This window comes from Chlorocebus sabaeus, chromosome 1, assembly GCF_047675955.1.
Source record: "Chlorocebus sabaeus isolate Y175 chromosome 1, mChlSab1.0.hap1, whole genome shotgun sequence".
NCBI classification, from domain to species: Eukaryota; Metazoa; Chordata; class Mammalia; order Primates; family Cercopithecidae; genus Chlorocebus; species Chlorocebus sabaeus.
Genome location: NC_132904.1, coordinates 116,684,139 through 116,707,030, shown reverse-complemented (window position 1 = coordinate 116,707,030; position 22,892 = coordinate 116,684,139). Strand labels below are relative to the sequence as shown.

Genomic DNA, 22,892 nt, shown 5'->3' with positions numbered 1-22,892 from the left:
GCCGAGATCGCACCACTGCACTCCAACCTGGGTGACACAATGAGACTCTGTCTCAAAAAAAAAAAAAAAAGAAAAAGATAAACAATGCCAATCTCAACTTTTTACCCAGGCCTATTCATGGGTAATAGTCAAAGAAAACATACAAATCTAAAACCTGGACAAGTTTATTGACATCAGCATTTTGATCACCCTATTCTTCGCCTCGCTAAATGTTTCTTACAACCAAGTCCTATGGATGTGGAAGTATGAGGTACCTTTAAGTGTTCAAGGTCAGCCTCTATCTTATGAATGTAGTCCATGATCTGGCTCTGCGAATCTGCACAAGAGGAGGGACTCTGGATCTCAAAACAGGAATCCTCCATAGCTCCCCAGCGCTGCTGGACCAGAAATTCAGGGGTGAATGGTGAAACTGCCCCATCAGAGTGAGTGTTCTGAGGAGAATGTTGCTGCTGGTGGGTGGATTCCATAGCAGGGATGCCTGTCATGGGCTGCAGGGTAAGTGAGGAAGCAACCTCCTCATCTGTGGAACTCTCCTGCACTGGGTCATAGCCATCAAGGATCAAATAGTTTCCTATGAATAGAGACAGAACAGTTTGATAAGACCAGTGCTGCCATTAGAAAACAGAAATAGCACAGTGTGCTGACAACTTCAACTTGAAAAGTTATTAAGAGAGAGAAAAGCCATTAATTCCTGAGTTTAGTTTTAGGTACATCAGAATTTCCTCACATCAGATGAAAGCTAAACTCTGCAAACTTTCATGGTAATTCCCAAAAAATTTCATTTCAAAAGTTGAAAGCTGGAAACTACAGTGCCTAAATGATCTTGCCACCACTTCCCCTGCCAAACGCCTCTCTTGCCCCATCTCCTGCCATCGTCTCCCTCACCCAGTGTTCGATCACCACAAAAAGCTTGCTCTTGACGCAAAGCCTCTGCCCCACTCTGCTCTCTGCTGGAACAATCTGCTCCCAGGTACCCACCTGGCTTTATTCCCTCATTTCATTGAGGTCTCTGCTCAAATGCTACCTCATCAGAGGTCCTATTCCCTGATCACCCTGTTTGCCTTCATTACTCTCTGTCCCCTTAGTCTGACTTATGTTTCTTCCTAATACTTCTGAAGTCTATTTAATTGTTTACTTATTTACCATGCTTCTTTCCTCTAGCTTCATGAGAACAGGGGATTTTTCTGTGTTTTATTCACTGCTATATCTCCCTGCACCTATGATGAGGTCTGGTACAGAGTAGATTCAGTATTTATCAAATGAAGGAATAAATACTGCACTTGTGTGAACACACACACATAAACACACACACACCTCGAAACCAACACTACACCCATTTCAACATACAGGACAGTTAGCAATGATCGAAATCAAAATCAAAGTGTAAGTGTAAAAGATACTTGCCTGAGATGCGTAAATTAACATCCTTCTCTTCCTTGTTAACTGCTCCATCACCTTCTGATGGATTCTCATCACTATGTGCTTCACGGGCATCAAAAAAGTGCTCTCCACTGTCATCAAGACCCCCTTCTGGCTCCATGGTAGGCATCTCTGGGGTCATAATCATGTGGTCCATTACTAAAATGTTACTTGCCTGGCTATCCTGGGGTGCCAGTCCCACTGAATCCCGTGGAGCGGAAGATTCAGTTGAAGTCCGTGGACTGTAACAAGTTGCAATGTCACCAGTTCCAGTTGTAAAGGGCATATGTCCTTCACCAGAATGATAGGCCTTAATATTTTCAGAGTTCTGGATGACACTGTCTGTCTGCGGCCCCTGAGAGGCTGTCCTATATCTTGGGAAATGTTGCCAGTCTTCCTGAGCGCTCTTCTCAGTCAAACCGAGCTGCTGCACCAGCAACTGCTTCAACAAACCCACTAAACGATTTAGGAAGGAGGCGGGAAAAAAAAGCATATTCACAACTATAACCTCAGGCTGCAAGAATTAAATTAGCTGAATTATCAATTATCTTTAAAAGTATCTTTTAATGACATATTAAAATGTTAATTAATTTCATACAATCATTTTATTTCATACAATCACTTTCCATTTTATTTTGAAGATGAAATAAAGCACCGTCTTTTAGAGAAGATTTACCGTTAAACTATACTTGAAAAGATCTAAGCATTCTGAATAGGGAGGTACTCCTATTTAGAACTCCTGAATAACCAATATCATGCCTCTATTTTTTCTTCTATATAACTACAACAATACCCTAAAGGTACTTCTTAAGAATGTTGAAAGGCTGTGTTAAGCTAGACAGAAAAAGCTAAAAGTTCTGCTTTTTCCAGATCCAGACACTATATGTATATTATTTCCTCTAATTTCATGAGATACATACATATACTAAAAATAAGAACCAATTTAATTTTGAATGTGCCAAGTGTATGCTATGAGGTCACCCAGACAATGATAGAGTTACTGGGACAATATTAGTCAAACCATCAGAAATCATTAAGACTGTTAATTCAGGAGAATGTATAAAAAATAATGTAGTTTAAAATAACCAATTCTCTGCTCTCATCACTAGCTTAATGTCTGTCATGTTTCTTTAGGCAACAAGTTCCCCTCAGGTCTCTGATCCTGTCCTTCTGCTCTACAATCACTTCCTGAGAGATGCTAGGAAGTCTCATGGCTCTGATGCTCACATCTCTCTCTCTTCCTAACCTCTCTCTAAAGTTTGACTCCTAAAACTCTAACTTCCTGCTAGTTACTCACTCTTTAACGTTTTGTCACTCATTATCTTAATCTTGACATGCTTTAAAACTAAGCCTATAATTCTACCAAATCAAAAAAAATAAAAAAGTACAATGGAAGGAGGTGGGGGAAGCAGTGGTAGTCCTTTTCTGACTCTTATTTCTGACAAGATTAATGAAATTATCTCTAAATATTCCCTTTCCTTTGACCTCACATCCAAACAAGTCAATTGTTTTAAGCACTTGATGACTTCTCACTTCCTTCTTATTCCTTTTGATAACATTCTAGTCCAAACTCTTTTGGTCTCAGGCCAGACTATTACAATAGTTTATTTAGTAAGTACACCATTCCATACCTGTTTCCATTCAAATCCTTCCACAGCTCTCAGCCAGATTAATCTTGTTTCATACCTTTAGTCATATGCTGGTTTAGAAATTTCAAATGGTTCTCCCCAGCCAGAGAAATTGTTCTCAGCCTTTTTCCCACCTCAGTACAACTGAGAGATACGCTATCCTCCCATTGTAACAGTGATTCTGAACCAGGCTGGGGGGTGGGGAGCTAACAGAGTGGCGTGTGTGTGTCTGTGGCATGGGCCATTGTAGAGAATACTATAATCTCCACAATAAAACCAGAAGAATAAGTGGAGTTTGATAAATCCACATACTTTAAGGATGGCACATCAGTGCCATACTTAATAAGTATCTGTAATAAGTTATGAATAAAACTTACAATTTCTTAGTGCATCCAATGCCCATCGTTCTTCTGAGACAGGCAGGTGTGAATCTGGGATTGTGATTTGATAATCTTCTCCAACTTCCTTTAGTGTCCCATCTGTATGTTGTTCCTTTGCAAACTGTCTCTCAGTCACAAAGAGATCACGTACCTCTGATTTCCCAGAAGTACTCAGTGAATGAGACTGAGGTTTTGATGATATTAAGGTAGCTTCTAATCCCAAATCTCTGTCTGTCCAATGGAATAGAAAAGGTAGACTATAGCTAAACAAAGCTTTTAACTTTTAACATGAAGTATTCAGGCAAGAATCAGAAAAACAACTCCATAAACTACAGAGATCATCTGTTAAGCAAAATACACAGCACATAGAGCAGTGTTATACTGACACACAGAAGGCTCAAAAGCAAAGTTTGTTAAACTGAATCTCTGATGCTGGAACCTGCATAAATCAAACAGTATTAAAGTTTCTTTGCATTTTATTTTATTTTATTTCATTTCTTTCTTTCTTTCTTTTTTTTTTTTTTTCTTTTTTGGCATTTTGGTCTTAGTTGCCCAGGCTGTAGTGCAATGGCACGATCTTGGCTCACTGCAACCTTTGCTTCCTGGGTTCAAGCAATTCTCCCTGCCTCAGCCTTCCAAGTAGCTGGAATTACAGGCACCCACCACCATGCCCGGCTAATTTTTGTATTAGAGACAGGGTTTCGTCATGTTGGTCAGGTTGGCCTCTAACTCCTGACCTCAGGTGATCAGCCTATCTTGACCTCCCAAAGTGCTGGGATTACAGGTTTGAGCCACCGCCCCTGGCCAGCATTTTAACAGATAATAGAGCACATTCTCCCTTGAACTTGTCAGAAAAGTGTACCTGGACTCTGCAAACCAGTGACTGAAATGCCATGCTGTTCCTCTTTTAATTTTGAAGGATCTTCTTCATCATTATCTCCTCTGTAAAGGAAAAAAACAACAACAATCTTTTAGCTTCCTGAGGTACCTAAACATCACTGCAACAAAATGTAATAATTATCCTAGTCTTTTCCAACCCAAAACATAAAATAAGTCCTACTACAATGCAGAGGAACACTCACTCGCCAGGTGTTGACTGGGGTAACGGAATTGGCTTTGTGGATTGCTCCTTCACTGATGCAGCCATCCGACAGATTAGGTCCTGCCAGCTTCAGAAAGTTGGAAAGAAATCCAAAATACAAAAAAGAAACAACAAAAGAAATATCCTTTAAATATACTCACAAAACAAAAAGAAAAACAACTAAACAAAAACCAATCAACCAACCAACCAAAAAAAAAAAACACTCCACTCTGCCAGAGAATATCTTTATTTTGGCAACACACTATTAAGGTGAGAGTCCAAAACTATACCTTAAGAAAAATCTAATGTTATGGAGACATTACCCATTAAAAAAACTTCAGCTGACATTTTCCATATTTTTTTCTTTAGGAAATAAACTTCCAGAATAGAATCAAAATAAAAGGCATCAATCTAAAAAAGAACAATTTCATAGTAGAACGTCTCTAAAAGAGTAGAAGAAGTGCTTGGTTTCCATACATTATAAAAACAAAGTTAAGTTTATGGAGTATTATGCTTGGGATAATGAAAATAGTAGCTATAGCAAGGTAGCCATATCTAATACATACACAGTCTTTTCAGAAACTGTCTGTGCCACCAGTTCATAAATCTGAGCTCCATTGTCTGACATGGAGATGACGAATAAAGCTTTGTTATCTGGAAAAAACAAGACAAGATTACTCTAACACTCTGATCTTGGGAGACCATGAGGGATGTTTTTAGAGTCTTGAAATAGTCCTCTCCTTAAACTAGATAAAAGTTACATATATTTACTTTAAAATTCATCAAGATGTACAGTTAAAATTTGTGCAACTTACCATATTAACCTATTTATTGTATTATATTTATTGTACTTCAATAAAACAAAGATTTTACAAATTAGCACTAATTCCACAATAGTTCACTAGAAACAAAAGGATGTCAAAAATCCAAATTACTGGCTGGGCATGGTGGCTCATGCCTGTAATCCCAGCACTTTAGGAGGCTGAGGCAGGTGGACTTCTTTGAGCTCAGGAGTTCGAGACCAGCCTGGGCAGCATGGCAAAACGCTGCCTCTACAAAAAACAAAAAAATTAGCCAGGCCATAGTGGTACATGCCTGTAGTCCCAGCTACTCAGGAGGCTGAGGTTGAAGAATTGCTTGAGCACGGGATGCAGAGGTTGCAGTGTGCCAAGGATGCACCACTGAACTCCAGCCTGGGTGACAGGGTGAGACCCTCGTCTCAAAAGAAAAAAAAAAATCCAAATTACCAAATTAAATGCTATTACTCTTTTGCATTTATTTTGAACTGCCCTTTTGCTAAGTTGTTAATAATATTCAGTGAATAGTGGAGAAAAGAGATCACAAATTTATTTTGCCACCATGAAACTAACAAGTTTTAAAAGGGACCCCTTTGTTAATAGAGTTAAAATATAACTTGCCAGTCAAATTTGATTTTTAATCAAAATTCCATCCATCTCTTCAGTTTTTATTTTTTTTCTCACCAAATCAAAAAACATACCACCCTAAATGAAAGGCTTTTCACTGGGATCTATCAATGATTTGAACATAAAGAACCAAAGTAATAGCATAAAAATTTTCAAATACAAAAAACCATTCACAGAATCTAGACACCCTAAATAACTTTGGGGTATAAACTCTTAAGTCTCTTTCTAAGCAGTAAATTTCACGTAATTTGCTTAATAATATAAAAATAGCAAGACTCTATGCCACTTGTGTTACTTAAACAGCAATGAGTATCTTATGCAACTTCACAATGAATCTGGAAATTAGTATCCTTCAGTGGACATACTTGCCTGTTGCCACTTGTCGAACCAACACTGTACTCAACTTAATGACAGGGCTAAACGTATGTTTGCTATCAGCTGTAGATGCCAGAATTTTACTATGACACCTTAACACCAGTCTATCATCCTGCTTTTGTAACAATACAAGAATGTCTTCCAGCAGCAATGTGTATAAATCTAGAAATAAAAGTACAGAAAAAAATGGTAAGTACAGAAATTGGGACGTCTTTGGTTAACTTTATAATGATCCAACAGAGGAATTTTATTTCTGTTAAAGCTACAAAATTTTCAAAATTGACTTGTATATTATCTTTTAAAATTTCATTTTCAATAATTCATTTTTATTGTATCTCACTAAAGTGTCAATCTGTGACCAATAGGAAATAAAAAACAACAAGCTGGGTGTGGTGGTGTGCGCCTATAATCCTGGCTACTAGGGAGGCTAAGGCAGGAGGATCACTTAAGCTCAGGAGTTCGAGGCAGCGGTGCACCATGACTGCATCTGTGAATAGCCACTACACTTCAGCCTGGGCTGTTACATAGTAAGACCTTGTTTCTTGAAAAAAAAAAAAAAAAACAGTTCCTCATCACAGAGAGTTTAAGAAGTACTGGTCTAAAGAAAGCTTACAAAGCATACTAAGACTTACTAGAATATAAGAATGATGGAAATAGGACTAAATCAGATCTCTGTTACATTCCTAAATGAATATTTAACACGTTACATATAATGAAATAACACAAGCAGATCTACAAATTTACAAATAACACAAGGTAGCACTGCTAACTGCTGAGAGAATGGTTCTCTCCTCTTCCTTTTGTCATAGGAAACTCCTATTTCTTCCCTTTTGCCACTCTCCCCAAAACTAACAGACAATATCAGACCTACCAATAGTTTTATCTCTATTCACCTTCCAAACCAATGGTCCTTCATGAATCATCTTCCTTTTTGTTAAATCCAAATTCTGGCAAAATAAAGAAAATCATGCACAAATAATTTCCAAGCACTCAGTAACATGATATTCTATACAATACAGTCTCTTTTTAAGAAATTCTTAATATAAAATACACCATTTACATCAACTATCATTACTGCTATTTGTCAGTTCTTGAAAACGGCACAAAGGCCATGTTAAAGTAATCTGCATACGATTTTCTAAAAAGGAAAAGGTATCTTGCAGAAAAACATTCAGGAGTACTATCTTCCAAACCTCATTCTAAACAGATAATAACAGATTATGAAAATCAAGTTACAAACATCCAGCCACTAGAGTCTCAACATATCCTTTAATTTTTCTATGAATAATTGGATGAGCATGGTACATATGCTTGTCTATAAGAAAGTGGCTTCTGAGTTCCAAGGCTCTAATTTCAAAGAAAGTTCTAAGAAATAGTGAAAAGTCCAGGTCCTACTTAGGCTTGGTCTAAATATTAACAACTTATTAGTAAGAGAATCATCTTTTAGTATTAGCAGCTCTAGAAAACTCTCATTCTTTGGAAGTTAAGGGGAATAAGCACATTTACAAGCTTGTTGACAAAGTATTAATATATGACACAAAAGTCTATTTTAACGGCCACCAAATAAATCTGCCAAAACCACCACCTAGTGAAATGGTACAAAAAGACTTAAAATCCGAAAAAGTTAACACATAAGCCCACATACTAGAAGTGGCAATTAGTAAACATTCTACTATTGTTCCTATAATGGTTCCAACTTTTATGCTTTTGAAGACCCTCATGAGAAAATACTACGTTATCTTGTGTTATTAAATGACCTGGAAAGTTACCATAGTAAACAGTCCTACCCTTATTTAAACTACAGAACACCGGCTGGACATGGTGGCTCATGCCTGAAATCCCCACACTGTGGGAGGCTGAGAAAGGAGCGCTTGAGCCCGGGAGTTCTGGACCAGCCTGACAACACAGCAAGACCTTGTCTTTACAAAACACAGAATTAGCTGGGCATGGTGGCATATACCTATAGTCCTAGCTGCTAGGGAGGCTGAGGTGGGTGGACTGGCTGAGTCCAAGAGGTCAAGGCTGCAGTGAGCCAAGATCGCACCACTGCATTCCAGCCTAGGCAACAGAGCGAGACCCTGTCTGAAACAAACAAACTATAGAACACAATACAATTAAATTTTATAATAATTAGTGTCCCTTAGTCTCCTGCCAATTGCCGTCATGTAATATTACAGTTTCATGCAAGACATTCCTCCAATGAAAGACTAATCTTCATACAGATCATGCATTTAAAAGGCAGCAAAAAAATCATAAATACAGATAATCTATGATACAAGAACTCCTTCAGGTGATGTATATTCCCACTGAGATGTTAATTACCTGCCAGGTCTTTAGCAAATTTTATTTTATTTTTAAAATTATGATTAGACCATCTCTCACCCTGAGCTCTTCAACATTTGGGTACTCTGACAACTTCAGGCTGGAAGTATCAAGGCGACGCTGATAATCTTCGAGGCGCTGAAAATTACGCAGGGTGGAACCAAGGTTAGTGCTTTGGTCATTAATGACATTTCTGAATCAAACTTAGCATTTAAAATCTCCATTTTACTAAGCTCTTTGCAATGCTAGACAGGACTGAAAACTCACTCTCTTCCCTTGGCTTTGGTGATATTATACTCTCCTAGTTTTCCTCCTACCTCTTTGGGTTTTCTTTCTCAATCTTCTTTTCAAAGTCATTGGTCTCTTATTAGCTTATATTTACTTTCTGAATGTGTAAATCATGCACACAGTACAAAATTCAGATGGTGACATAAGGCAAAAAATAAAAAGTCTCCCTCTAACCTTGTCCTATTGCCCCACCTCCCTCAATTTTCCCTAAAGAAGCAATCACTAATATCCATTTCTTGGGTAGCCTTTGAGAAAAATTCTATGCAAATAGATATGTATATCTCGATTTATACATGCATATATAAGTATGCTAGTCTTCGTGCACGTTGTATGTGCCCTTTTTTAAAACAAGATATGGTAGCATAATATATTCATATACGCATTCCTTTGGTATTCCTATATGTATTCCTCATTGAAATGGTAGAATATATTCATATATGTATTCCCCTGTGTGTGTGTGTGTGTGTGTGTGTGTGGTGTATGACTTACAAATATATCTTGGAGATTGTTCCACATGAGCACATATAGAGAATTATTTCATTTTTTATAAATGACTATAGGATATAAAACTCTGTAAATAAACTATAATTTATTTCATTACGCCTTACTGATGGGCACTTAAGTTACTTCAGCTCTTCTATAACAAACAATACTGTAATAAAGTGGACTTAAATATATGTCTTTGTATACCCGTGTAGGATATCTGTAGGATGAATTTCCAGAACTGTTGGATCAAAGGGTAGGCACATTCCCCCTCAAAATCATTTCCAAATTTTACATGGAAAAGTCTAAATGAGCATAGTGAACACCTACATATTACCATCTATATTCTGCAATTAACATTTGCTCTATTTGTTTTATCATATATCTATTTATTCATCCCCCTATCCATCAGTCCATCTTATTTTTTGGATGTATTTCAAAATAAATTACAGACGTAAGTACACTTTACCTCTGAACATTTAAGTATCCATACAGTTTTTTTAAAAAGTAAAATTTGCATACAGTAGAACACACATTTTAAGTGTGTGTTCCATGAATTTTGACAAGTGCTTATACATTTGTGTAACCTAAACGTCTATCAAGATAGAAAACTTCAACCCAGAAAGTTTCCTCATACTTCTTCCAGTTAATTTCTACCTCCACATCCCCAGTGGTAACCAGTTTTCTGTTTTCTTCCTACCATAGAATAGTTTAGTCTCTCTTAGAAGTTCATATAAATAGAACCATAGGTATGTACTCTTTCGCCTCTGTTTTTTTTTCCATTCAGCACGTTGTGAGATTTGTCCATGTTGTGTGCCTTAGTGGTACATTCCTTTTTTTTTTAATCACTCAGGGCATTCTCTTTTATAAGTATACCACAGTTGGTTTATCCATTCTGTTGATAATTCTTGGGCTGTTTCTAGCTTTTTGCTATTATGAACAAAGTTGCTATAAGCATTCTTGTCTGTTTGTGGGTGTATCTTTATCCTCAGATAAAGATATATTTTATTATTCAGAAAATCTAGGTCCATTTTCTTATGATTGACATTCCTACTAAAGTTAGTTAGTTAATTTGTTACCTGCTATTTCCAGCAGGCACAATGGATAACCAGCCTGAGTATGCCAGCTCATCTATACCAGGAGTCTGCAAAGTTTTTAGTAAAAGGTCAGTTAGGCTTTGCAGGCCATATAGTCTCTCTCAGTTATTCAGTTCCACTGTTTTGGAACAAAAGTAGCCACAGATAATACATAAATGATCAGGCTCTGTGTAGTAAAGAACTCTAATATGGTTCATTTCTCTTGAGCAAATCACTAGGAACAGAACTGCTGAGTCAAAAGGTAGATATAAGGGTATGTACAGAGTTTTAATCTAAATAAATATTGCTATATAACCCTCTGGGATTTTATCATTTTACACTCTGAATGGCACAGTTGAAAGTACTAGTTTTTCTATAGCCTCACCAAGACAGTTGTAATCATACTTAGCTCCTAAGAAACTACATCCGTGTTCATGGATTCAATTAGCCTCTGTATGCTCACAATCTTACATTTCTATCTTCAACATGGTCCTTAAAGGTGGACCCATATAGCCAACTGCTTACTGTACAGTCTACCTGATAGCCCAAAGTGACCTCATCATCTTCCCCACAAATCTGGGGCTTCTCCACTCATCCTGTCCATTCAAATATGCAATCCAGAAACCTGGGGGTTTATTCTTGACATCACTTTTCCTTCAAATCCTTCTTCAAATCAGTCATCAAGTCCTGTCAATTTTACCTTCTAAATACTTCTCCAACTTCTCTAAGCTGCCATCAGCTATCCTAGATTGCTGCAAGATTAATAAATGGGCTCTTTCATCCACTATCCTTCAACTCATTCTCCACAGAGTAGTAGGGGTGACATTTATATAATGAAAATCTGACACTATATTCTTACTAGTTTATGCTGAATTCCTACTGCTCTTAAGAATAGAAAATCAAAATTTTTAATCTGATCTCTAGGGCCTTTATGAGTTGGCCTTGGTCTACTTTCCCTCATTTTATGCCACTCTGACTTTGCTTTTTAGGCATGATCCACACTCATTTAAATTTTCAACTCCTCCAACAGACCATGCTTTCTTTTTCTGTCAGAACTTTGGTATATATTGCCTCTACCTCTAGGGTTGCACCCTTCACATCATTTTGGTTCACTTCCACTCATCCTTCAGAGCTTGGCTCAAGTGTCAATTTCTCAAGAAAATTTCCTCCAATAGGCACCACCTAACATCCCCAAACTAAGCTAGGCCACACAGTTATATATCATAGCATCTTAAAATTATCCTTGATAGCAGCTATCACAACTGATACAAAATATCCGCACTATAATCCTGTTAAATGCCTTTCTATCCTCCTAGCAAACGAGCTCAGTGTGGGCAGATACTGTGCTCATTTTCTCAACTACTCTGTACCCTATGCCCAGCATACAGTAGATGCTCTATAAATATCTGCTGAATGAACAGATAAATGAAAGAGCAAACAAGCAGCCTGAGATGTTCCAAAAAGTCAAACACAACTCTGATATTCTATCATAAATTGATCTTGACCTGCCTACTACGCCAACAGTAAACAAATGTTTTCCCTGTCCATTAGGTAATGATAGTTGTACAACTATTTCACAGATCCCAGGTAATTTAATGTTCTCTCAATGTTATCCCGTATCTTCTTGTTTTCATTTTTTACCTGCTTGTTTTCTGCCTCCTTGACAGCCTGATTTACATAATTTAAGATCTGACGACAGTGATCTGCAGCTTTCTTCACCTTCTCCCTTTCTGTTGGCCATTCTAAATATGGGGAAGAAATCAAAAACGTAAAATAGAGGAAATGAGCAGACAACCATAAAAATATATGTAAATGAGATTTCATTTCATTTCAATAGTTTTAAGAGCAAAAAATAGACCTTGAAGATTTCTGTACCAGCTTAAAGCCTCTGTCAGAGTCTCAATTCAAGCTGTCCTTGGACAGGTAAAACTTCTTATAACAGGACTTTAAAACATAAATTCTAATCTTTAAAAAGAAATCACAGTACAGAACCTGAAATCCAAGAAGAGATGCTTTACATGAAGCACCAGGACCACTATATTACACACTCCAGAAGGGCAGGTCTCATTTACTTTGTAAACAATATAAAAGGAAATCCCTTCTACCCCTAGAATTTCACAGTGCATAGCCTACATAATTATGTCCAGTGAATTTGTTAAACAAAATTTTTTAATAACATAATTCAAAATAATTCCAAAACAAGTTTCTTTGAATTTGAGATTATATTTAAAGAAAGAAAACAGATTACAACATTAAAAGAAGATGAAATTCATCAAAACATATTGAGGTGGCCCGAAGAAGACTAGATTATATCTTGTTAGAAAATCTTGGCTGGGCATGGTGACTCATGCCTATAATCACAGCACTTTGGGAGGTGGGAGGATTGCTTGGCTGGGCATGGTGGCTCATGCCTGTAATCCTAGCACTTTGGGAGGCCAAGGCAGGCAGACTGCCTGAGGTCAGGAGTTCAAGACCAGTCTGGCCAATATGGTAAAACCCCGTTTCTACTAAAAATACAAGAAAATTAGCCAGGTGTGGTGGTGTGTGCCTGTAATCCCAGCTACTCGGGAGGCTGAGGCAGGGGAATTGCTTGAACCCAGGCAGTGGAGGTTGCAGTGAGCTGAGATTGTGCCACTGCACTCTAGCCTGGGTGACAGAGCGAGACTCCATCTCAAAAAAACAAAACAAAACAAAACGTATTGAGGCTCTGTCATGTCTATAATACAAAGAAAACCAAAATCAGAACATTCAAAATTATAATCCTCCAAACCACAGTCCAACTAGACTAAGCAGATATATTAAATTAAAAAAATTAATGTGTATGAGTGTAAACCACTTTTGTAACCAGGTACCATAATTTAAAATTTCCTGGTTATGCATTCAAATTCTCAGGCACAAGAAACAAGATTTCAGTTGCATTAAATTATTAGTGAGAGCTAAGTATAAGAACCTAAAGCTCAATTGAGAAACAGATTCACTTCATGTTTCAAAACAGGAGAGTTGGAATTACAATGCATTGATTTGGCTTAATAAAAGTCATAGATAGATATCCATGAAACATCTCTTCAGCCAAGGATGAACCTTCTTTAAAGCAAAAATGATGTAGGCTAGAACAAGGATGGTCAAACTTTTTCTGTAAGAGCCAGATAATTTTACACTTTGTAGGCCAAATGGTCACTGATAAAACTACTCGACTCTGCTGTTATAATGTAAAAGCAATCAGGGACAGTGCATAAACAGATGAGCATGGCTGTGCTCCAATAAAACTTTACTTACAAAAACAGATAGTGAGCATGACTTGGTCTATGATTCACAGTTTGATAAACCCTGTGCTAAAGCTACTAATGGAGTACATTAAATCAAAGAGCCCAAAGAAGACTAGATTGTATCTTGTTAGAAAATCTTGGCTGGGCATGGTAACTCATGCCTATAATCACAGCACTTTGGGAGGTGGGAGGATTGCTTGAGGCCAGGAGTTTGAGACAGCCTGAGCAACATGGTGAGACCCTTGCTTAAAAAAAAAAAAAAAAAAAAGCCATGTGTGGTGGTGTACACCTGTAGTCCCAGCTGTTGGGGAAGCTGAGGTGGAAGGAATGCCTGAGCCCAGGAGTTTGAGGTTTCAGGAAACTATGACTGTGCCACTGTACTCCAGCCTGCATCACTGAGTGAGACCCTGTCTCAAAAAAAAAAAAAGAAAAAAGAAAATCTTGTCGTACTATTTGGAAATCCAACTCCATTCAGGATGCTGTAAGATATTATTTACAGGATATTGGGGGTTTTTTTGTTGTTGTTCCTAAGCTTTTTATTTCAGTGAAAATGTTGTACCTGTGTATTTGCCAATATTATCCAATAGAAGTGGGTACTTAGTAAGCCTTTGCATTTGAGTGGGAATAATATCCTTCAGTTGAAGACGACGACACAGTGGATTACTTTCAGCATCCTAAAATTAAAGTGAAACAAGTGAATCTGTAATTCTTATTAGAATCATAGTTAACATGTACTATGTATTCACCGTAAGTGTTTAATGCATCACAGTTCTGGTTATTAAATCAAGATCTTTAAAAAATGCCAAGATATATCATTGCCACACTATACTTCTGCTTTCAGCTTTAATCACATAATGGGGGAAGGGAGCCTGTATCACTAAATGAATGGCTTCTTTGTTATCTGTTTAAGGAGGGACTGAAAGCATCCATAAGCAGCTCTACGTATTGCTTCCTTGTGTTAAAACAGTTTTATCTTCACCTATTCAGAAAATCTAGGTCCATTTTCCTATGATTGACATTCCTACCAAAAGTGGTTAATTTGTTAACTGCCATTCCAAGAAGGCACAATGGATAACCAGTCTGAGTATGCCAGCTCATCTATACCAGTGGTCTGCAAAGTTTTTAGTAAAATGCCAGTTAGTAAATATTTTAGGCTTTGCAGGCCATATAGTCTCTCTCACAACTATTCGGCTCCACTGTTTTGGCATAAATGAATGAATAAGGCTCTGTGTAGTAAAGAACTCTAATATGGCCTCCAAGGTTCCCATCCTTTTGTGTAAATACTCTGTGTAATTCCATGCCCTTGAGTATGAACATTTTGGAATCTGTGAATACAATGGGATATCACACCTGTGATTAGGTTGCCACCACATAATTTTGAGATCGTAAGAAAGGAAATTGTCCTGGATGGGCCTGACTTCATTAGAGGAGCCTTTAAAACAAATCTGTATCGGAAAGCCACATTCCTACTGGCCTGGAAGAAAGCAAACATCCACCTCTAAACTGCCTAACGGGGCCATATGGCAGAGATATCTGTGTTCTCTAGGAGTTGAAACTGGTTCCTAGCAATAGCCAGCAAGGTAAGACTTCAGTTATACATTTACAAAGAAATGAACTCTGCTAACAACCACTGAGCTTAGAAGAGAACCTTGAGCATCAGATGAGAATTGCAGCTCCAACTGACACTGTGATCTCAGCCTGGTCAAGCTCTCAAGGGAAGATCCTGCTAAACCATAGCCACACACCACAACAACTGTGAGAAATCTGTCAAGTGGCCATGTTTGTGTTTACATAAAACTTTATAAAAACAGGTAACAGGCTAGATATGGTCTGTTGGCCATAGCTGAAAGACCCTTAATTCATATACCCCAATGAGTATGGCTGCTGTTATGTTTTTCCCTGGAGAAGCCCATTCTCATGCTTTGACAATATTCTCTTAATAGAGCATACGGTTGTTTCCTGATAAAAGCCTGGTGGCAATGTGGATTTCTGTATCAAGTATTTTAATCCTGACATATATTTTTTCATTATTCACCATTCCAAAATCATTTTTATGCCTTCCAGGAATTTAAGAGATAATGTATAGCTTTTAAAAATGTTAATATGGGCCGGGTGTAGTGGCTCACACCTGTAATCCCTTTGGGAGGCCGAGGCGGGCGGATCACTTGAGGTCAGGTGTTCGAGCCCAGACTGGCCAACATGGTGAAACCCCGTCTCTACTAAAAATAGAAAAAATTAGCAGGGTGTGGTGGCATGCACCTGTAATCCTAACTACCGGGGAGGCTGAGGCAGGAGAATCACTTGAACCCAGGAGGCAGAGGTTGCAGTGAGCTGAGATTGTGCCACTGCACTCCAGCCTGGGCGACAGAGCGACACCTTGTCTCCAAAAAAAAAAAAAAAAAGTTAACATAGATGTAATCTTTGTAAAAGTCTTAGTCAGAATTCCCCCAGTTTATCTGATAATTGATAAAAACTTGCCTTATTTTTTTTCTTACATGACTCACTCAACTCACTTGCACAAAAGTCTGAAATCGAGAATCCTTTTTCTGACGAGACTTGATCATTTCCAGGGCGAAAGGTTGGTTACTGCAAAAGGTAGCAGCAGCATGTTTCAATTTCTCCTCTCCTGGTCCGCTGAACTGTGCCAAGAATGCAAAGAACACAAAAGAGAATGGGATACTGAGCTTATACAAGGCCAGACAAAGAGACAGACAACCAGAATCCTTTCAATATTTCAATAAGTACTCTCAAGTGATAAAATACACAGAACTGCATATCTCTGTGGAATATCAATGGTTCTCCATTAAAAAGGTCTGACTTTGACACAACCAGACCTTTTCTGATCATATTCCAATGCTTTCTTCTTCTTTTTTATTTTTTTGAGAGTCTTGCTCTGTCACCCAGGCTGGAGTACAATGGCACGATCTCGGCTCACTGCAACCTCTGCCTCTCAGGTTCATGAGATTCTCACCTCTGCCTCCCAAGTAACTGGGATTACAGGCATGCACCACCACACCCAGCTAATTTTTGTATTTTCAGTAGAAACGGGGTTTCACCATGTTGGCCAGGCTGTTCTCAAACTCCCGACCTCAGCTGATCTGTCTGCCGCGGTGTTCCAAAGTGCTAGGATTACAGGTGTGAGCCACTGTGCCGAGTCCCAATGTTTTCTTGCTTGTAGCCTATCACAACCTATTACCTTTTAGCCTACATTACTTATAAATTACACAGAAAAGCTGACATTTGGAGAATGTAAGATACAAAATGCCTGAAGACTGAGACTAAATTTTCATTCTTTTTTTTTTTTTTTTTTTTTTTTGAGACAGTCTCATTCTGTGGCCCAGGCTGGAATGTAGTGGTGCCATCTCAGCTCACTGCAACCTCCGCCTCCCAGGTTCAAGTGATTCTCCTGCCTCAGCCTCCCAAGTAGGTGGGACTACAGGCATGCACCACCACGCCTGGCTAATTTTTTTTGTATTTTTAGTAGAGATGGGATTTCACCATGTTGGCCAGACTGGTCTTGAACTTCTGAACTCAAGTGATCTGCCTGCCTTGGCCTCTCAAAGTGCTGGGATTATGGGCATGAGCCACTACACCCAGCCTAAAATTTAATTTTCTTACACCCTGACACTTTTACAACAACTAACATCTTACTACTCTGGGAAGCAAATCCTTGGCATACTAGCATTCTTTCTTACTCACTATAAAACCCACTATGACCACAGGCAGGGCATAACTTTTCTAGGTTCAAATAAAATTAAATCACTGCTGTTTCACCTGTGTAGCAGCTGGAGCTGGCTTGGGGGAGATCAATGAGCTTACGAATTCTTTTGCTAAAAATTATACTTCTCACTAATATTTTTTACTTTGTAAATTTAAGTTTGCATATGTCATGATTTTAAGATTTCTGATGGTCAAACACCTAAAAAGTGATTTACTAGTAGCTGCTCTTATAAGTCAAATACATTGTTTTTTAATACAGCCTCTATACTTGTAGATAATTGCTTTATGGTTTGTGAATATGTCTTCCATATAATCTTCCATTTAAAGCCATATTTCCAAAAGTTTGTACATAAAGGCATTTTGTAAAAAGCCCTTCTGTAGCACATTTGTAGATAAATTCAGAGATTTTTTTCAAGTAGGACACATACAAAGCAATATTTTAACAGGTCACTCCAATTTTGTATTCTTACTCTATGATGAATATGACATTCAACATGTTTAACAATGAGATTGGCAGCATTTTTAGCATGTTAGTCAATCAAAGCACCAAACAACTACAAACAGCAGCTGGGTTTACCAAAGAAAATAATGCCCCCAACCTCAAGCAGTTCTACAGTAGTCTTTTTTTGTTTTTGTTTTTGTTTTTGTTTTTGAGACGGAGTCTCGCGCTGTCGCCCAGGCTGGAGTGCAATGGCTCACCGCAACCTGCACCTCCCAGGTTCAAGTGATTCTCCCGCCTCAGCCTCTGGAGTAGCTGGGATTACAGGCATGCACTACCATGCCTGGCTAATTTTGTAATTTTAGTAGCGACGGGGTTTCTACATATTGGTCAAGCTGGTCTGACCTCAGGTGATCTGCCTGCCTCGGCCTCCCAAAGTTCAGGGATTACAGACCTCCGTGAGCCACGGCGCCGGGCCTCTACAGTAGTTTTACAAGCAGTTTAAGTATAGATGTTCCTTGATTTCTGATGAAATTATATCCTAATACAACCATCAAAAATTGAAAATATCTTAAGTTGAAAATGCATTTAATACACTGAACCTACCAAATACCATAGCTTGGCCTAGCCTACCTTAAATGTGCTCAGAACACTTGCATTAGCCTACAGCTGGGCAAAATCATCCATATACACTGTAGAGTGGCTGTTTACCCTGTGATCACATGGCTGGCCAGGAGCTGTGGCTCACTGTTGCTGCTCAGCATTGAGAGTAACATACCACATACTGCCAAGCTCCGGAAAAGATTAAAAGTCAAAATTCAAAGTGTGGTTTCTACTGAATGTGTATTACTTTCCCACTACTGTAAAGTAAAAAAACTGCCGAAGTGGGAACCATAGTAAGTCAAGGATTGTCTGTATATGTAAAGTGATCTTAAGGAAACAATACTGGAAAAATACTTTCCAAAATGATTTTATTTAAACAGCAAGAGTAAAATCTAAAGGCCTATTTATGATTCTTGCTTCTATGATTTCTGGCCAATGCCTTCTTCTGAATTAACGCTTTGTATGTAACAGTTACAAACCACCATTTAGCTTTTCCTGAACTTTTTACAGGTACAGGCATACTTCGTATTTTTATTGTACTTTGCAGATATTGCATTTTTTACAAATTAAAGGTTTGTGACAACCCTGAGCAAGTCTGTTGGTGCCATTTTTCCAAAACCATGTGCTCATGTTGTGTCTGTGTGCCACATTTTGGTAGTTCTCATAATAGTTAAGCTTTTTCATTTTACTATATCTGTTACGGTGATCTGTGATCAGTGATCTCTGATGTTACTATTTATTGTTTTGGGGCACCATGAACTTCATCCACACGTGGTGGCAAACCTGATGGAAAAATGTTGTGTGTGTTCTGACCATCCCCCATCTCCCTTCCCTTTCCTTGGGCCTCCTTATTCTGAGACACAATAATATTGAATTTAGGCCAATTAACAACGCTGCAATGGTCTTTAGGGATTCAAGTGACGAGTCGCACATCTCTCACTTGAAATTAAAAGCTAGAAATGATTAAGTTTAGTAAGGAAGGCATGTCAAAAGCTGAGATTTGGCTCTTATGCCAAATGGACAACTTGTGAACACAAAGAAAAAATTCTTGAAGGAAATAGAAGTGATACTCCAGTGAACAAATGAACAAGAGGAAAGTGAAACAGCCTATTGCTGGTATGGAGGAATTCTGAATAGTCTGTATAAAGAAGATGAAATCAGCCACAATATTCCCTTAAGCCAAAGCCTAATACAAAGCAAGCCCCTAATTCTCTTCAATTCTATGAAGGCTGAGAGGTAAGGAAGCTACAGAAGAAGAGTTTCAAGGTAGCAGGGGTAAACTGATGAGATTTAAGAAAAGACGTTGTCCCCCTAAAAATAAAAGTACAAAGTGATGCGGCAAGTGTTGATATAGCAGTAGAAGCTACAGTAAGTTACCCAGAAGACGTACCTGAGATAATTAATTACAACGGCTACACTAAACAACAGATTTTCAATGTGGATGAAATAGCCTTCCATTGGAAGAAGATGCCATCTAGAACTTTCACAGCTAGAGAGGAGAAATCAATGTCCGACTTCAACATGTCAAAAGAAAGTCCAGTTCTCTTGTTAGGGGCCAATGACTTTAAATTGAAGCCAATGATAATTTACCATTCTGAAATTCCTGGGGCCCTTAAGAATAAAGCGAAATCTACTCTGCCTGTGCTCTAGAAATGAAACAACAAAGCCTGGATGACAACACATCTGTTACGACCTACTGCTCAGAAAAAAAAAGTTATTTTAAAAATAGTACTGCCCATTGACAATGCACATGGTCACTTAAAGACTTCTGATGGAGATGTACAAGGAGGTTAATGTTGTTTTCAGGCCTGCTAACACAATATTCATTCTGCAGCTCATGGATCAAGGAGTAATTTTTACTTTCAAGTCTTATTATTTAAGAAATATATTTCATAAGGTGATAGCTGCCATAATAGTGATTCCTCTGATGGGTCTGGGCAAAGCAAACTGAATACCTTCTGAAAAGGATTCAATATTCTAGATGCCATTAAGAACATTCATGATTCACAGGAGGAGGTCAAAATATCAATATTAACAGGAGTTTGGAAGAAGTCGATTCCAACCCTCACAGGTGACTTCCAGCGGTTCAAGACTTCAGTGGAAGAGATAACTGCAAAAAAACTAGGATTACAGTGGAGCCTGAAGGTGTGACTGAATCACTGCAATTCATGGTATGACTTTAATGGATAAGGGATTGCTTCTTACAGATGAGTAAAAAAAAGTGGTTTCTTGAAATGGAATCTACTGCTTGACCTTTTTCAGCTTTACATTAACTTTGCAAAATGGGTGAGTTTGCGTATTTGGAAAGGTTAGTTACTCAACCTTGAATCTGACCAAGTGTCCATAAAAATAATAAAGAGAAACAGAAAATTTCCTTACCCATGTCAGCAAATCTTCCCCAATCTGATCGATAACAGAGGTCTCATTTCTCTTTCGAACAGCCTTCATTTGTTCATTCAATCCAACTAAAGATAAAAAGATAGAAAAACGTTAGTAACACACTCAGTGTAGACAGAATTACTGGTAGTACAGAGTAGCTAATTTTTTTTTTTTTTATAAAGAGGATTTTCACAGTAGTATAGCTGCTTCTTATCTCCTTAAATAGAAATCTGGACATAGTGCTTATACATCCAGATATTATAAACTCTATCTGAAAAACAGGTGCTAAACAAAAAAGTTTTGGAAACTAGCACATTACATACATGGTAGTTGCATCAAATATTCATTTAACCTCAAGACTCCATCCATAATCATGCTCAAAAAGAACTTGAATGTAAACAGTACAAGTAATTCTGTTCACTGATCCTCTCAAAATGTGTAAGTGTGCAGGCAATGGATATAATCAAGCCTGAACTTGTCAATGCATGCCTGTGAAACCCAAGATTACCCACAAAGGAATAAAAGGCATCAATTTGGTTAGCAGATGTTTATAGGTAGTGATGACATGAAAAAGAAAGATAAAAAAATTAAGGGTCATAGAGAAATAGTGATCTATAAATGAGAGGAACATCATATTACCATCCACAAAAGTCCAAGATGATTTCAACCAATAAAATGTCAACAAGGTAGAATTTTTATATACTTATTCAAGTGTTCTAAGCCACAAAACAATAAAACAGTTTCTGAGGCTAGGCGCAGCGGCTCAGCCTATAATCCCAGCACTTTGGAGGCCGAAGCAGGTGGGTGGATCACTTGAGGTCAGGAGTTTGAGACCAGCCTGGCCAACACGGTGAAACCCGTCTCTACGAAAAACACAAAAATTAGCTGGGTGTGGTAGTGCATGCCTGTAATCCCAGCTACTCAGGTGGCCGAGGTGGGAGGATCCCTTGAACCCAGGGGGCAGAGGTTGCAGTGAGCCAAGATTGCACCACTGCACTCCAGCTTGGGCAACAGAGCGAGACCATCTCAAAACAATAAAAACAATTTCTGAAAATTACCCAACCATGTGATTATATACCATATACTACTATTTTAAAAATACATGTATACATATATTATTATATTGGATATATATATTTAAAGAGAGATATATACTATAATTGTTAGAAAATTTTCAACAGTGAATTTGACTATTCATGTTTTTCACCTTAGACACTGACTTTAGACTGGAAGCCCTATGTTGACACATTGTATATGTAAGACTGATTGTGAGGAAAAGGATCTAGTCAAAGTTCCAATCATTCCTTTATTTATGTTACATTCTCACATATAATCTCAGGAATACTAACATGGGTACATTTACAAAATTTTATACTCATAATATTTTCTCTATTGGAAATGTTAGGGGCAAAGATCAGAGTTAATTTCTCTTACTATGAAGTTGAAGAATATCTTCCAAGTTTGAAAAAATTTTCCGTAGCTCTGAGGGTGACAGAATTCCTTCTCTGGACACTCGCTGATAGAACACTTGATCAAGAACCTTCAGTGTTCGAACATGAGCTCTTTCAGTGTAGAACAATTCTGAGCAGGAAAGACATATGAAATGTTGCCTTACTTAGAACAATTTCATAGGATCAATCATACTCTTTAGCTGGAGTGAAGGAGCAAATGAATTATATAATACATTATTTATCATTTAGAAAGGAAAAAATATCTCTGAATTCATTTTGATTCCAAGAAATTCTCCTACATACTGGCTCTGAGAGTTGAATACTGACAAATAAAAAATATCATTCAAAACCTTTTTTTTTAGTGTATTCCCAAATTCATCTATCTGTTTACAATAATACCCACCTATCACAACTATGTCATTAAGAAAACTGTAAGCCCCAACATCATATAGCCTTTAATTTGAGCCCTCTTAAGAAATAATAGTACTTTTGGTTACCTAATTTGCCTATAAACACTCATTTCTGGTGTCAGGCTTATAATTTCATGATGTCTCAGTA

At 37.9% G+C, this 22,892-nt stretch overlaps 1 protein-coding gene across 4 annotated transcripts in view; it reads right to left on the bottom strand.

Moving 5' to 3' along the window:
• The window catches only part of ARHGEF12 (Rho guanine nucleotide exchange factor 12), a 147,258-nt gene that overhangs the window by 5,524 nt on the left and 118,842 nt on the right, over positions 1-22,892 (bottom strand). For all 4 annotated transcript variants that reach the window (XM_038005085.2, XM_038005087.2, XM_038005086.2 and 1 more), the window contains 14 exons: positions 22,318-22,464; positions 20,884-20,969; positions 16,256-16,381; positions 14,302-14,416; positions 12,118-12,218; positions 8,690-8,767; positions 7,179-7,254; positions 6,302-6,469; positions 5,075-5,162; positions 4,510-4,596; positions 4,290-4,369; positions 3,425-3,658; positions 1,405-1,875; positions 255-571 (listed from right to left, as the gene is read on the bottom strand). In XM_038005085.2, coding sequence (XP_037861013.1) covers positions 255-571; positions 1,405-1,875; positions 3,425-3,658; positions 4,290-4,369; positions 4,510-4,596; positions 5,075-5,162; positions 6,302-6,469; positions 7,179-7,254; positions 8,690-8,767; positions 12,118-12,218; positions 14,302-14,416; positions 16,256-16,381; positions 20,884-20,969; positions 22,318-22,464 — 2,174 coding nt within the window. The remainder of the gene's footprint in view (positions 1-254; positions 572-1,404; positions 1,876-3,424; positions 3,659-4,289; positions 4,370-4,509; positions 4,597-5,074; positions 5,163-6,301; positions 6,470-7,178; positions 7,255-8,689; positions 8,768-12,117; positions 12,219-14,301; positions 14,417-16,255; positions 16,382-20,883; positions 20,970-22,317; positions 22,465-22,892) is intronic.